General features: G+C 38.9%; 1 protein-coding gene across 4 annotated transcripts in view; it reads right to left on the reverse strand.

The window, feature by feature from the left end:
• The window catches only part of CNTRL (centriolin), a 35,691-nt gene that overhangs the window by 7,608 nt on the left and 11,222 nt on the right, over window positions 1-16,861 (reverse strand). For 3 of the 4 annotated variants that reach the window (XM_074608394.1, XM_074608393.1, XM_074608396.1), the window contains 21 exons: window positions 14,498-14,651; window positions 13,593-13,813; window positions 12,698-12,874; window positions 11,544-11,678; window positions 10,567-10,712; window positions 9,910-10,090; window positions 8,751-8,930; window positions 8,264-8,443; window positions 7,586-7,702; window positions 7,018-7,162; window positions 6,621-6,760; window positions 5,973-6,159; window positions 5,399-5,709; window positions 4,860-5,068; window positions 4,470-4,662; window positions 3,963-4,093; window positions 3,689-3,829; window positions 3,445-3,571; window positions 2,793-2,957; window positions 1,862-2,021; window positions 1,004-1,119 (listed from right to left, as the gene is read on the reverse strand). In XM_074608394.1, the coding sequence (XP_074464495.1) occupies window positions 1,004-1,119; window positions 1,862-2,021; window positions 2,793-2,957; window positions 3,445-3,571; window positions 3,689-3,829; window positions 3,963-4,093; window positions 4,470-4,662; window positions 4,860-5,068; window positions 5,399-5,709; window positions 5,973-6,159; window positions 6,621-6,760; window positions 7,018-7,162; window positions 7,586-7,702; window positions 8,264-8,443; window positions 8,751-8,930; window positions 9,910-10,090; window positions 10,567-10,712; window positions 11,544-11,678; window positions 12,698-12,874; window positions 13,593-13,813; window positions 14,498-14,651 (3,516 nt within the window). Of the gene's footprint in view, window positions 1-1,003; window positions 1,120-1,861; window positions 2,022-2,792; window positions 2,958-3,444; window positions 3,572-3,688; window positions 3,830-3,962; window positions 4,094-4,469; window positions 4,663-4,859; window positions 5,069-5,398; window positions 5,710-5,972; window positions 6,160-6,620; window positions 6,761-7,017; window positions 7,163-7,585; window positions 7,703-8,263; window positions 8,444-8,750; window positions 8,931-9,909; window positions 10,091-10,566; window positions 10,713-11,543; window positions 11,679-12,697; window positions 12,875-13,592; window positions 13,814-14,497; window positions 14,652-15,732; window positions 15,947-16,861 lie in introns of those variants that run through there. The other variant, XM_074608395.1, reaches the window with a different exon arrangement.

The raw sequence follows: 16,861 nt of genomic DNA on the forward strand, positions 1-16,861 counted from the left end.
TATACAGTCAAGGAGTAGAACGAGTTACTAACAACTGTAGCTGCAGCAGTTTAAAAACCTTTCATTCACAGAGATCATACGCAGGGCAAGAGAACCCTCTACAACTACCGCATTCTAACAGGGATACCTGCTTAAAGTGCCAGTTAATTTGAGTGTATTTATTATGATAATTAAGAGCACGAGGACTGGAAGACAGGGGTGCAACTCTTTGTTCCATCGTAGTTTAACCACCATGTTTCCCCCCATCTGTAAGGGCAGGGCATTCCTTCACCGCAGGGATTTGGAAAGAACCACCACTTCAAGGGCTGCGAGATGCTCAGGTAACGCAGTAAGGTGACCACTTAGAGTGTGGTAACAGAAAGGTACCAAGCGTATCAATTAGTCCCTTCTTTTCCCTGTCCTTCACAGAAAGAGTACAGAGAGAAGAGGTAAAGTCTTTTAAAAGCAGCAGGTGATATCTGCTTACATATGCTTATAAATGCTGTCTTAGCAAACACATGTTAGATTTTCTGGAATTGCACAGCTGAGTAAAGGCGGGCTGTCCCGGCCTCTGACCTAACAACCCTGCAGCTGCGATGAGACCGCCAAAGGGATGCTGCTGATCTCTGCCCACTAGTAGCAAAGTTGAGTGTCTGTCTGTGTCAAAAAGAGAAGAGACTAGCTGAGCTAAAATACCTTTTCAATGGCAGAGAAGATCATTCAGCCGAGTTAAGCTGTCTTCCATACTTACTCTTTGCAAGTGAGGACACAAACAGAATCCAGATAAAAAGACTCTGGTAGCTAACGCTGAGAAAACAGCCACAGAAGAGCTTTCCGGTTTTTGCCCTCTCTCCATCATATGCACAAAAAAAATCCCATTATTTTAAAGGGCATGAGCTGCAATCAGGCTAGAAACTGATTGATTTAGAAGTGTAGGGACTCTGTTACCCAGAACTTAACAGAAGCACTGAATATGCAGAGCTCTTCTTCCAGTTACTGTATCAGCTACAGAAGACATACTTACTTCTAGAATTGCAGCCTGAATCTTTTCTAGCTCATTGACCTTTTGGTCATGCTGTAGTTTCAAACCTTCAAGTTCATTATTTTCAAGCTCCAGGTTTTCCAGAACATGTTTCAGTTCTAGGTAAGATGCAAAAAATAAAATAAAATCAAAGGTTATTACAAGCACATTAAATGCATTCTATTGGCAAAAAAAAGACACCAAGGAAAAATTAAGAGATACTATATTGGTATCATCCCCGTAAAAACTCTTCACGTTTCCAGTTGCTGTGTCAGACACACCAGGCGTTATTTCTGATGCTGTTCTACCAGCAAGTTGCAGGTCCTCAAGTCTCCTGCTCTTCCTGCTGCCTAGGGAGTAAGTCTGGGACAGAGTATCTGACTGATAAACAATGAAGGAAAATATTTCAGAAAAAGTACAACAGTTACAAACTGCCGCTGCTTATACTTCCCACAGTCTGACAAGATGTAACTGCTTGGAAGGAGATTCCTCCATTTCCCCACATCCCAGCGTTTAATTCTTCTGTGGATGTGGCACAACTAGCTCATGTCTCCCAGCCACACACTGCTTGAGTGTGAACTTAACTGCGCAGTCCCAACAGCAGATTTGTTTACATTTCTCTCTGGCACAAAAAACTCCCGTCCCAAATACAAAGCAGCGGCAAGCACTGCCTCAGCTTAAGCAGAGGGTATCTCGTCAGCTCTCCATAAACTACGAGAATTACAGGGAACTCCTCCTCGGCAGTTGTTCACAATGTTTAAAAAGGAGTGAGGAACAGAAGACTGCTGCGATGTACAACTACGAGCTCAGAGCGTCTTTCCAATCCACACAAAATACTATCTAGCAGAGCCAGGGACATACCTATCTTATGCCTGGTAATTTGCCCAAGTATTCCTTGAAGATTTTCTTCCTCTTTTCCAATATCCTTCTTTATGATCAAAAGCTGTGCTCTCTTCTCATTGATCTGGACATCTAGTTCTTTCCTCTCAGCATTAAGCTCTTCCAGAAGTAGTTTTATTTCCTGTGGAAATACATCAGTGTTACAAGGAATGCCATTATTTGCCATTTTAAATAAATTTTTCCTTTAAATGGAAGTTCCAAATATTTATAAAATTAAAGAAGTCTGTCACCAATATTAGGGTCAATTTAATTACAGAGTTGATAGTTACAGTTAATGGTGTAACCAAACAAAAAATAGGGAATATTTGTATTAGTCTTGCTTGTTGACAGTTTAAAGTAGTGATCTTACAAATATTTTGATCTGCAAGTCTGACCAGAACACCATCATTCACGTGAACACTAGGTAGGCCTTAAAACAGGAAATCAGACGAGAAGCCCTCCCCAAATATAATGATCCTTGAAACTGTTTTTACTTCGGAAAGAAAAGAAGTACAGAATCCTTCCTAAGTCATGGGGACAGAGACAGACAGCTGACGTACACCAGCTTTGTTCTGTTTTACGTACACTGATCAGACTGATTTGCTTTAGAAGCTCCTTGTCTCAGCAACTGTAAATCATTCACAGACCTCTATTTAATATAATCTAGTTCTCAAGATACCAATTCTCTAAGTATTACTGGAACTAGGGAGTTCTACTTCTTATTTGTCCTTCTGGACCAAGGTCTTAGCTACGCAAAACTGTAAACTTGCTTGTTCTGTTTTTCAGTGGGTTTTGGGAGGTTCTAGGAAGCAAAACTGATTTTGTGGAAACTTTATGGGATGTTTTTGATATTTCTATTCTTTTGCTTTTCTTCAGAGATATAATGAATTGAAAACTCATTTGGAAAAGTTACTCTTATTTGGCGCAGCTTTTCATTTGCTTCAGTCTCTCCGTCTCGAAGAGCTTCTTTGAGGTCACCTTTCTTTTGAGAAATACAGTCTTGAAGGACACGGAGCTCTTCTCTTCTTTGATTTAACTGTTGCTCCAGAAACAAGAGCTCTCGTTGCTGAGCAGTCATCTACAATGCAGAATTTCAAAGGAAGAAGTATCTGAAGGCTTTTATTTTTGTAGCTACACACATACACAAGAACAAGCGCAGTACGCTCTTCCCTGCCAGAGATTCATCCGAACTGCGTAACACAAAGATCCCATCAGAGCAATGAGCTTCGTTTGTTAAACCCGTATAATATAATTAATACTAAAGACTAAGTTCTGATCTGGACAGTGCAGTCCTGTACCTCAGAGGGGTAAGTGTCTCATTCTGAAATGCAGTTAAGACTTGTCATAGAGAATGCAGTAACGCTTATTACACAGAAATGCCAGGGAGACTGGAATCATTCTCAATTATGAGACAAAACAAGGAGAATTTGAATTAACAACATTAAAATAAACTTAAGAATTAAATTCTTCAGAGAAGGCAGTTCAGAACCTTAGACTCTTCTCAGCTTTCAGTTACCTCAAAAATAACAAAATTGATAGTCCAGAGTTAGTAAGACAAGCCTTACTTGATCTTTTAATCTTTCCAGTTCAGTTTTCTTGCCTTGAAGGTGGTTTTCTGCTTCTTTAAGGATCTGGAGGTGATGTTCTTCATTACCTTTTGCAACTTCAACATCTCCTTGAAGTTTCTGAAGACTGACAGGGAGAATAAAAACATGAGTCAGAAGAAACAAGAACGCCTCAGGCAGTAACTTATTGGAGGAGGACATCTTTATTTTATCTAATAGTTTACAGTAAATTGAAAACACTTACCTTTCAGTTAGCATTCCTATTTTCTGGTTTAATGACTGGAACTCAGAGTCTCTTGCAGACAGCATTTTGTTGATTTCCTTCAAAATACTTTCTTGTTCCCTCTTATGCTGTTCTAAATCCTTTGTATCTGCCTGTAATAACCTAAAGAAGCATTTATGCCTTACATATTAACATTTTAACAGCCCTCCCTCTCCAAAAGCACTATCTTGATATTTCAAAGAATCTTGTTCTTCTCCTCATCCCCATTTGACAGGAATTCCCAGGAAGAGTGTACCTTAATTGCTGATCTGCTTTCACAAGTTTAATGGCCATTTCCTGAGCCCTTTGCTCCAGCTCCTTTGCCTCAGCTTCAGTACAGGATAAATGCTGTTTGGCATGATTGTACTTTTGAATGGTGTCTTTAGTCTAGAGCAAAAATTGAAGATTGAGACAATACATTCCCATCTTATGCTTTCCACATCCATAACCTGCAGGTTAGCTGTCTAAAGATGCACTCCTCCTGCATTGAATATTCCACCTGAGCTTTCTCCCTTTGTATACCGTGAAGTACAACCTTTTCTTCTCTCTTGTCCAGAGCAGAAAAGCTTCCTCCTCTTTGGCAGACTGAAACATTTTCTTTTAGCACAGGTTACCCCAGGACTTGTTTTCAAATAGAAGCATTTTAAGAGGCTGCAGGTTATCCAAGTGAAAATAAGCTTACACAAACAAAAATTCTCTGCTTAAAACAATCTTAATGCAACACACAAATCCTTCTGCACTTAAGAGTTACGGCTTTACTTACTTTCCCCCGTGTGCTCTCAAGTTCCACTTCAGCTTCTGAAAGTAGCCTGTCTGCCTCTCTAAGCTCTGCTCGTCGTTTCAGAAGTGTCTTCTCTATACACTCAATTTCATCTGCAATATCTTTGTGATGTTTAAGAGACTTTTCTAACTGCATTTCTGCAATAAGGTTGTCAGTATAGCCTTCAATAAAGTCCCTAAAAGATCAGGAAGAAAGACACGGAATTAAAATAAAAAATACCAGAGACCCCAAGCCTCCTGAAGTTCTAGTCCATTACACACACTATACAGACAGGAATATTAATCGTAACCAAATCAAAATTGACTTTTATTGGAAGAAATTTAGGTATTTCTACATGCTTACTTTCAATGCATTCTAGTGCAATATTCTTACTTGCGTTTGTTATGGTTTTGAGCTGCTTTTCGTAGCTCTTCTACTTCACGTTCCAACTCTTCTCTTTCATGCAGAAGTTCTTCAACATTTTGATGCAATTTTTCCACCTCTTTTTTGCATTTATGCTCAGCTGCCTCTGACCATTTCTCTTTGTCTTTCCGAGACTTTAAATAATACAGAGTGTCTTCTAGCCTTGAGACTTCGTTCTCCTACATACAGGAAACAGAACAACAAAATCAAGACCTATTTTCTATTTCAGTCCTCCTGAGACACAAGAGCAGCTACAGCTAGCAAAGGCTGGACTATTAGCACTGAAGACAGAGCATTCTTATCAGCAAGCTCTTGCAGATTCAAAACTTTCCTAGCAGAGACTTTTTTTTTTAAAAAAACAAACAAACACTGGACTAATCTAATCTGTGAAAATGAGCTTATGGTTTTTGCATTTTTTTTTTGAGAAAGCTATGTTAAAAGATGCTCCTAATCCATTCCTAAATCAGTTGCCCATGGTTAAACCTGCAGCTTACAGCTCTGTATCTTACCAAAGCATGATGTTCGGGCACATTGCAGTGAAGCACTCCAACAGGAATGAGTGGGACAGTGAAGTTTGGAGGAAGAGGGCCATAAACAACCGGGGCTCCCACAGGAGGTGGGCCATAGATGACAGATCCAGGAGCAACTGAACCTCCGTTTGCTGATGCAGGAGGAGGGCCATAGACCACAGTTCCCTGAGGTACAGGGGCACCATCTGGAAGGACTGTGTAAATAACTGTACCCGGTGGTGGTACAAAAGGAGGCTCTTTGGGAACACGAGTTTCTTCATTTCCTTCACTATCTTCTTTCGTTCTCCTATCTTTACCAAAAGAAAGAAAGAAAAATTAAGTTATTTTTAATCACTTTTACTGAAAAAGATATTATGCAAATGCACATTTTAAAATAACACACCTTTTATGTAATATACAAAAATCTATAACCACTACTTAAATTGAATAATGAGTTCAACAGTAATAAACATTTGGAATTCATTCATGCACATCAAAAATATTCACTATGAACTCTAAGCAAGTCCATCTTTAGGATGCTCCTAAACATTCTGAAAGCGTGAGACTGACTTACCTTTACCAGAATTTGTTTCGTACAACCTATTTCTGACTGGTGAATAAACCCAACATCCTCCTTGAGCAGGCAAGTCTTCCTTCCTGCTCTGCCTGTCCTGGCCACCCCCTTTTCTGGGGGAAAATGTGCCAGAACACAGTAAACAAACTCCAGAATCCTTTGTGCTGCGGGAAACAGGAGTTGAAGCCTAAAGAAAAAATAATATGCGTTAATCTAGAAATAACAAATCATGTAAAATAAGTTTTGTTGTAGACATTCCAAAGCACTGATTTTTCACGAACAGGCTATACATACTCTGCTTGCACTTCAAAGAAGTGCTTTAAAGAGAACACTGAATATGTTTTAACAGTATTTCTCTTAAATTCAGACAAACACTGTTTTGCAATAAACGTATGCCTGTAATGTCCTCTTTTAAACCTTTACCTAAATGGATTTACAGTACTGCATTTTGAATAGTTGTCTAAAACAACTAGAATCCTGTTACTACACAGTAATAAGCTTTATCGGGGAACATTTGTGCATATGTTCTTTCTGTATTTCTCTTATATGCCAGCCAGTACTTTTTAAGTTCCTCCCAGACCTAGCAGTTTTATAATGGACTTTCGCGTATTAAATTGCTTCCCACATAACAGGATTTCTATTTCTGACCTGTGATGATGGCATGTAATACCAGTATCCCCTTCTTTTCAATGGATCTGCTATGCTGGTGATGTAATCATTCTGGTGCGAAAGCACATTTTTGAGCGCTGCAATTTCATCTTGTAAGTTGTCAATTTCATCTTTGTTGCCTGTAAATTAATCACAGTTTTACAGAACTATAAGGCAAATAATAGTCCTGAAGCACGGTGATTTAAGGACTGAATGTATCCTGTATAAAGCTGTACAGGAAGGTATCCTGAACAGTTTATTCTCCTGGAATAAGCCTCTAGAGCTCTGAAGAGCTTCTCAGATCAAACAGCGAGAAACATGGAGAAGGAAGTGAAGTCTTATGCACCCATGCTTATTTGCAAGAAATGGAGAGAAATGGAGAGAAATGAGAGCTTACCTGTCCTGATGTTATCCAACAACCATCTTAAACGGTCAATTTCTGCTTTTTGTTGCTCCATAACTTCATTTAATTTATCAATTTCAAACTTTTGAGAGCTTAATGCAACAGTCTTCTCACCAGCTTTCTCCATTTCAAGCTGAAACTGTTTAAAATATAAGTTTAAATCATAGCAAAGCACTTCAGTTTAAATTAGACTGTGTTAAAACTTTTTCAAACATGCCCATCTGTCCCTACAAAAATGCTCATTCAGCAAAACACATGTACCATTTTGATGCAACAAAATTCTTCTTCCTATCCCCTCATACGGCTAAGACTTACAGACACAGCCACATAAAGGCATTTAAGTGAACAGGTGATAGTTTTTCTTAAAATTCAGCTATTCTAGTCAGTGAGGTTTTAATTTTGTTCTTTGTCATACGTCAGGGGAGGGAAGAGCACTGTGACTAGGGAAAGCCTGAGGAAAAAAGGTATGGCAGACACCTTTAAATATGGCATTTTCAGAAACTTACTGAAGCAATATATTGGTATTTTATCCTAACAGAAAGCAAACAGATCTGCAACCTACTTGTTCTTCCTTCTCTTTGAGGAGTTGTTGTAAGAATTCTATTTCTGCTTCTGCTCTGGCAAGATCCCGAGCTGCACGAGCTGCCTCAGCACAGAACTCTTCGGCTTCCTCAATCTCCTAAAATTGAAATTTTAGTTTGAGCTTTAGTTTGCAAGAATACTTACAATCTTGCAGATGTCTCCTTCAGCTTTGTGAAAAGCTGACTAATAAGAAGCATCAGCACTTGTCTGTTCTGGAATCCCAGGCAAAGTTTATGTAAATTTAACTTCTTTTTTAACTTTACGGTATTTCTACCGAGGAGATGTTAGAATGTAGCCAAAAATGGTTCCCAGTTTTAAAAGCTTGAAACGTAAGAACAAACTTCCATAGTCCCTTCTTTTTGCTATCTTACGTAACAATGTATTATCTATTAGTTAACTTTCAGTTAATAAGAGATTAAACGTGCCTCTCCCTAACCTTCTAACACATGGCAAGAACACCTCTCCATACCCAAATTTACTCAAGCATTTATCTACTGTATTTCAAGAAGAGACTGTCCAAAGCAAGAGCGGTGCAGCAGGACAGTTCAGAATAAAGCTTTGAAGCTGAATTTAAAAGATGTCACCGGGACTGCTCCCATTATGATGGCATGAGAAAGCAGTACTCATATAGAAGCAATAATTATCAATGTTGTTTTACCTCAGCTCGTTCCTGATTAATTCTGAGAACAGTCCCATGAAGAGCCTTTAGCTGATTTTTAGCAATGGAGAGCTCTGTGGCTGCCAGTTTATCTGAAGTGATGATTGCTCTCTTTAATTCCTTCAGTTCTTTATCTAGACTGACAAATTGCATTTGTGCCCTGGCATCTTCTATTTTTTTCTGAAACCAGGAAAACAATAGGTTTTACAGGTTTTAAGTAAAAATCAGCACAGAAGAAAAGACTTTCTGTTGATATGACTTTTTTCACCCATACATATGCCATTTTGTATTGCATACATAAGAGTAACCTAAAAAAACTAAAGCAGGGACAACCAATAAAATTTAAGGAAAAGAAAGACGTTACATTTAACCTCTGTGTTCCCTCCCGTATTTGATCTATCTTAGAAAGCAAAATAATTCATAAGTTTTTGAATCTTCTTTTTCAGGAGAAAACACAGTCCCTGGAATTATTCTTACTCATTCCTACCCTTTTCTCTAAATCTTCCAGTTGAGCAAGAATAGTTTCTTTCTCTTCATCTGCCTCTTGGAGCTGTTGATCAGCAAGGCCCTGAATTTCTTCCATGCTCTTTATTTTTTCATGTAAATGCTGAATTTCATTCTCTAACTGATGGACCTGATTCTTATTCTGCCTGTTTTCAGCTTTAACCTGTAAGTGAAATAAGTTAGAATCAGTAGCCAGAAATATCTTTTTTTTCAACCAAAAGCCACCCTATTTTAATGATTTAAAGAAACAACTTTTTAGCAAGTGTAGTCACCAGCAGCCAGAAAAGAAAGGAAAAAGAACTGCTTTGCCACCGCGACTATTACGTTTTAAAAGTGCCTGAGTTATTTTGGTAGTGGTATGTATAGTGATTTTTTGAGGTGATTACTAGCAATATTTTTGTACCTATAATTAAATCATTGCTGCCTCCAAGACGTATCATTGAGTCTAAATTCTAATTCAGCAAATAATCAGGCAAAAATCATAAAGACTATTAATAAAAAAAAAAATTCAAACTACTGTTCCACGAACACCAAAAAGCAGGTCTCTCCTTGTTATCATACAGCTAAAATTTGCTATGAGACTGCTTGTGGAAGGTTTAATGTACGTTAAACCCTTCTCCTCCAAGCAACATTTTTGCAAGCTTTATATAATAAAAGCCAACAAAAGGTTGTAAAGCATGTGTCCTGTCAAATACCCCATTTAACACTTATCAAAAGAGAAAGCAAGGATGACTGATGTATTTCACTACTTTACTTTAACCAGAATTTCACAGTATACATAGCGTAGAAGTAGTCAATTATTTGTTTTTCCTCTTCAAAGCTTTTTCTGGCTTACAGTTTCTTTATAACTAGAATTAGTACATGACATACATTTGTGCACAACAGGAAAATCAAAACTCTAAGAGTTCATATTCCTGTTCTAATTACGAGTAACAGCATCCTGCTCTGATGCAAGATGTTGGTGTGTTTCTGACAAGTAAACGTATTCAATTTGTCTACCTGCAGTAAAATTATATCTCTCTGAAAGACAGAGCGTAGCAAAGCCACATCCAGAGTGAAACTTCATCCTTCGGCTCCAAGTTACATTTTTTTAGGCTATATTGAAATTGTCTTACTCTTGCTTTCATTGTTTTGATACGTGCCTGTCTATATTTCTCCTGTACTTCTTCCAGTTTTTCCTGCTGGGATACCATTTCTTCCTGCAATTGTCTCTGTCTAGCCCATGCCTTCTCTTTTTCTCTCTGAGCATCAGCAAGGATGTCATTAATTTCTTTCTGCAGATTTGCAAGGCTTTTCCCTAAAACATCAGCTGAATTCTGACATCTGAAAGAGAAACAATCCAAGTTCCAAGACAGAAAATGGCAATTTTAAATTGTGATACCAGATACTGAAATAATGAAACCTAAGACAACAGTGCAAATTTAAGACATCCAATGTAAATGAGTTCAGGTGCAGCACTGAACATGTTAGACTGCACAGACAGACCTCTATCCTGGCTTTATTTATTTATACCGTTCTATCTTTGTTTATTACCATCCTTTGTTGCTAGGGGCAAACAGGGGAAAAATAGTTTACCCTGTCCCTTGCAGTGAAACCCAAAAGGACTGCATATTCCCCTCAGTAATACAGTTACTGAGCTCAGGTGGTGTTCTCTTAACAACCACTGGGTGCTGAAGTTCAGGTTTGAACTGCCCCAAGCTGGACGCAGCAGGATGCGGCACATGTACCTTGCTGCTCTCATGTACTTACCGATTTTGCATACACAAATCTAACACTGTTTGTACTTTTATTTTACTCACTTAATCTCTCCAACTCCTGTTTGAAGCTTTTGCTTGAGTTCATCTATACGAGCTAAGACTTCCTCAGGATGAATTAAGTTACCAACTGCATGGTTTAGCTGATTCTGAAGATCTTTAAGCTGTTGTTTCAGGAGATTGTTGTCCCCCTAAAAAAAACCAAACACATAGACAAAAAAACCCACCTACACAACCATAAGCAAACAAACATAGAAACGATAAAAGCTAGAATTTTTAATATGTAGATGTGTTTTGGGGTTTGTGGTGGTGTTTTTTGGGGGGGACTGGGGTTCATTGTAGGTCCCTTCCAAACGGGCTCTTCTATTCTGGTGGTCATTGTACCCTCTGAGGAGTGTGTGAGATGGGAGAGAAAGTATGCAAGAGTGAGAGAAAAGGGCGTTTCTTTGCCAGCCATATTTTGAAGATCTTCAACCCAGTATATTACTGTTGCCTAAAGAAATCCTGTTGATTGAGCCCTTCAGCAGCTCTGTACGCTTATGCACTTCATAAAATGCCAGACAGCTCAAGGATCACAAGCTCTGTTGCCTATTATACTTGGATGCCATTGCTGTTTTGTGGCAATTAAGTAAGATTCCTCAGGACCACAGGTTTAAATAGAGACAGTAAGCTTTACTCCAGGTATCGGATCAGCTTTTTCTTCTGCATCCAAATAGTTTTCTTACTGACATGTACTGGATGAAGCTTGTGGGAAATTATGTAACAATTTATCAATCCCTCTGCAATATAACTGAGCAGCTCTAAAATTATTTTAAAGGTCAATCTAAATATCTAAAATAGACAGCTAAGACTATGGTATCGGGTTTCTGGACAAGAAAACTGAAATCAAGAAGTCATAAATACTACTGAACTTCAAAACAAGATCATACAGAATCCTTTAAAATTTTTACAACTTTCCCCTTGGGGGAGTGGGAAACACACCGCGTTATCAGGTAACTTTTTAAAGGCAACAAATACTTCACCTGCAATTGTTTGAACTGAGAAAGGAGCTTATAATTTTGTTGTTCCTTCTCTTCTGCTAGTTGTGCTTTAGTCAGAGCATTCTCTAATGCTTGCCTTTCTTTTTCAAGTTCAGCTTGCAGGGCTGACAGTTCCATCTACAAACACAGAAAACGTTCGGATTAATATCCCCACTCCCAACCCCAACCTGTCACCCAAATACACAACAGCTGTATTTCTTATAACAATATGATAACACCTCCTAAAAAAAAAACCCTCAAACAAAACAAAAACCACAAAATCCAAGAAAACAACCCCAACCATCCCAAATTAACCCATCCCCATAGGTAGCAGGAATTTTTCCTAAAACGTCACCTTGATCATCACCATCATCACTGGTACTATAAATTCTAATCTAGACCTAGCATGAGTATGTCTCACCCACCAGGTAACTGACAGACATACATTTTATCAGTGCTCTACAGAAAGCTTTCAAGTTTTTCCTGAAACATCAAAACCAAAAGACTTGGAGGGGTTGGGGACAAAACATCATTCTTCACTATTTTGCATTTTCATTTCTGCCTGCAGTCTGGAATGTGCAGTTGGAATATGTCTTGCAAAAAAACCCCAGCGTGTTCATTTCTGATGAATGGAAACTGAACTGAGATAGCAGTTGTACATCATCATCATACATAAATCCAAATGAGGATCCCCAACAGCAAGATAAAATGGGACTGCACAAATTAAAGTATACATTTTTTTCCCCAGCAGAAAGCTACTACTTTATAATATATTACAAAATCAAAAAAGACTGCTATAAAACTGAATTTCCCCTGCAAAGAGCAAAGGCAACCTTCGACTTTCACCTACTACTTTTCACAGGACTGCTTTAGTTTCGTTTCTTTGACTTGTGCATGGTTCTCTCTTTCCAAAGAGACACAGATTATTATTTTCCCTTTACATACAGTGAATATTCTCTACAGGGTCCCCAAATGATCCGTACCTTCAATGCACAGTTATAAATCCCAGCAAACTGATACCACCTTCCATTTGGAGGCACACCTAAACCAACAATTATCTGCAAGTCAATGCTGGAGATGTGGTATGGAGGAAAGTTTGGTTGTCCCTTATCCCAGGGTATATTATTCCTTTGGCAGTGTAAGAGCTCTGTTCTTACCTGGCTAAGTTGTTTCAGTCTTTCCAATTCTTCTTTTTGCTGATTGGCTTCGGTGTCTCTGTCTCTTAGCTGAGCTTCCAGTTCAGCCTCATAGGCACTGATGTCCCTTTGTGCATCTCTAAGCGATTCATTTATTTCTCGCTGCTCTTGGAGTGCACCTTCCAGCATTATAATTTCCTGGAATTTTACATTCATTTTAGAAGTATGCACACAGGAGAGACAAGATTTCTTACAGTATGTTGCCTCTCTTCCTCTGTTACTCTGGAGCTCACCATCACCGCGACAGCAGGTAGATCGAAGTAACTAACCCCGATCACTAAACATTAAAACTTAAAGCTAGGTGGCGCTACTACATTCAAAGCTCAGGTCAATGACACTACTGTGACAGACTGTACAAAAATCTACACTTAAGTTGGAAAGGTGTAGCTTGAAGTGATACGCATTTGTCCTTGGTACTAAGGTTTACGTAAAACTTACCAGGCTACTAAGACAGCTCTCTCAGTAACTGCCTGATAGCACGGATGCAAGATAATAATATGCACATCCTCAGCGAGTGTCCAGACAGTTTTCACTAATGCAATTCATTATGACATCGACTGCAAATCCATTTTTAGTAATGTCTGAAAGGCAAAGCCTGCATTTCTGAGACATTTTCCATAAAGTACAGATTTACTGAGTGTCTCTTGCAACTGGTTTTAAAGGCCAAATTCTGTTCTAAAGGTGCGTGGACACATCTAATTGAAGTTACCATATCAAAAATTTATATTATCCAAGAAACTGTGCTTTGCTATTCCCAATTTGGTCATTTGCCCCGCCCCCCCCCCCCCCTTTTTTTTTTTTAAGGTTTATTCTTCAGTATCTGAATTTGGGAAGCAACATAGTATTAAAGCCTTACTTGTCTCATATTTTCTGCATCCATGGCAACTATTTCCAGGTTGTTTCTTTCCTTTTCTAGATCTGCCAATCTTCGTAGCAAAGATTCTTTATCCTTCTGCAACTCCTTACATTCATCATTGGCCTGTTTTGCCTGACACTTAACACTTTGCAGGTATTCCTGCAATCCAAGGATAATACTTTCTAAATCCCTTTTCAGTGCTTCATTTGTTGCTATTTGACCTGCAGAAATGCAAAACAAATTTGAGATAGTTAAGGAAACACACCTATTTACAAAATAAAAAACCTGCCTTTCTTAATCTTCTTTAAGATTTTCACCTATTGGAATACGTAGTAACAACAAGTAACCAGAACTCAACCAGAACGCGCCTGTGCTGTGTTTTATAGGCTAGGAGTTCCCATGTTACCGTCTTAACCTGACCACTGGAAGAGTTAAACGAAACTGCAGTTCTTTGTGCCCTCTTGCCTGCCACCTAAGATGACATTTGCTACCTTTACACCTAAATCAGTTTTGTTTTAGTTTTTATATTCTTATTCTTTTCTGGGATATTTACTTTCATATGAACTAGACATATAGTAAATGTATACAAAAATTTAGTTCATTGACTTTATTAAACCAGTTTCCAAAACTTCTCTCCACCTCAAGGAAAAAACAAACAAAAAAGCCCCACGAACCTATCCCGCAAACAACTTTCCCCCAACCATGTACATGTGAGATGAACATAAAAAAAAAATAAAAAAAAATTACACCAAGTCTCCTTTTAGATCAGTTAAGAATAGCTTTTCAACCTTTTCCTACGCATTCTTTATGTCATTTAAGCAAAGATAAACAAAATTGAATCCTTAGTTCAATTGTTACATTATCCTTACTACAAGAAACACTGTAAGATATGAAGAAAAAATTACCATCAGTGAGCTGCTGCTCCAAGTCCTTGATTTCCTCAGTTTCCTTAGCAATCCTAGAGAGCATTTCGTCCAGGCGACTCTCAAGCTGTTTGTAATGTTTGTTCATTACATCAAACTGCTGTTCTTTACTTGCTTTTTGAGCTTTCATGTGAGCCTGTAAATTAAGAGTTGGAAAGGTAAAGTGGGACAATGTCAATACAGATTAAAAAAAGTCAAATTAATATTTTAGCTCAGTTCTGCAGTGTCTTACCACCAGCAGTAAAAGTCACAAGCATGTTGTGTTGTTGTGGTGCTTGGGAGTTTTTTTGTTTTTTTATCTCATTACTGCCCCACAAAGAATCCCAGATAGGCAAGCAATCTGTGTGACTAGCAGCATTGTTAGTAGTCTGCCCCTTGCCCAGGCATGATGAACAAGGCCTGCATTTATAAATTATTACTCATGGCTACTACCTTTCGTCCTGCCTTTACTTTCTGTTATACAATTTCCTCTTTCAGTCAAGAACAAACATGATTTCCTACAGAAGCTTTAATCCTGTCATCCTGCATTGCCTTCACATCAGATGATGCTTTAGAACATGTCAGGTCACCACCCAAAGAAAAATACTCTGAACAACCAGCAAGTCAGGCTAACTTTATAGCAAAGATTTACTTAAAGCAGATTTTAAAAAGGTATTTTTTTTTTAAAAAATATTTACGGGAAATACACCGTACCTGCAACTCACACAGATTCTGGTCAGGACTTCATGCATTTAATATGAATTAACTAGGTTATCACTATACAAAACTAGGTTATCAACACAATATAGTGCTATCTGTTTCTCACTCGTATGAAATTACTCACAAATACCTCAAATGCCAGAAAACTTAAAAAAGCACAGAATTACACTGTCATGACAAGCAGCGCCTTTTTCTTACTAATCAAAAAAATAAATCAAGCCAGCAGTAGAAATTTTAAATACAAGTTCACAAAAAGTAATTTATAAAGTTGCTTCTGTAACAAAAGTAATGGGTAAAACCATAGCTTTCTGTATTTTTAATGTATTAAACCTGAAGTTATTTTTAACATTCCCGTTAGTACAATTCAACTTGTCACCTTGTTAAAGACAACCAGCCATCCGGCTTTCAAAAGTGAAATTTCAACAAGTAAAACCCAAGCAGAGGCGCTGCTGCTGAGTCATTTTGCTGCAGCTGCAGAATGTCACACGGGAGCTGTTTAAAAAAATCCAAACACTTACAGCTTTGCCTTTGTCTTGTCTTCCTCCGGTACCGCATGCAAAACGCCCCACCCCCGAGCTAGAATTCATTCGACTAAAGAACCGGTATCTTCAGCTCAGAAGGCGTTAAGCGGAGTCTCCCATCTTCTCCGGCCGCCCCTGCCCCGGCAGCAGCCGGAGCTCCCCGGGCCGCCGCCCGGGCCGTTCCCCGCTCCCCGGGCCGCCCCCCGGCCGTTCCCCGGGCCGTTGGCCGCGGCCGGCGCTTCCTGTGTTGTGATTTGAAGCGGGAAGGGCCGGGCTCGGTGCCGGCGAGGGGCCGGGCCCCGAGTTTAGGGATCCTGCCCCAAACGCGCACAGCCCTGCTGGTACTTAACTGCTCAGTCAAAAATAATAATAATAAAAAAAATAATGCATGTTTTAAAAGTGTTTGCAGACCTCAGCAGAGAACAGGAGCCAAGCATAAAAGTTCTTTCTTTGCATACTTAAAGGCATCAAGCTGGCCTGAAAAGCTCTCATTTAAAAAGACACAAGCTTTTTTAAAAACTATTTTAAAAGTAACTCAAGTTCATTTTAATGTCTATAAACATTTGCTGCACCCAAACATAGTTAATAACTCAGAAATCAAAGGTCCTGCTTCCCTGGAGCTCAAAATAAATGAGACTGTCAAGTTCGAGCTCTTCTTGGTGCATCGAGCCTTGCCCCAACCCTGTAACATGGGACCTCAGAGACCACCTTGAATTGGTCAGTAATGACAGGACCGTATGTGACAGCAGAGAAAGGGCATTACGCCCCACCAAAAAGGCAGTACAAATAGTTCTAATTATGAAAAGATTTATTGAAAAGTGATTCTATTTTTTGGATGCTGGACTGCCACGGAAAGCCAAAGCTGCTGCTGCCTTCAAGCTGTCTGCAGTTTTCAGGCTGGAACATTAATAAAAGTTGTCACCACTTGGTCCAGGGCAGCCACATCTGCTACTCCAGACAGTTTTTCTAGGCCGACCTCTTGCAAACAGACTTTTGTGCCAATGCAAGAGCCCTCTGACAAAGCAGAGCTTCAGCTATAGGCCTGCAGCAGTTACACACACCTTGAAAATCTTTAAGGCCAGATTGTACAAAAAGATGCGTTAAGGATTTCATACACAGAAGTTGT

Source organism: Larus michahellis, chromosome 15 (genome assembly GCF_964199755.1).
Source record: "Larus michahellis chromosome 15, bLarMic1.1, whole genome shotgun sequence".
Classification (NCBI taxonomy): Eukaryota; Metazoa; Chordata; class Aves; order Charadriiformes; family Laridae; genus Larus; species Larus michahellis.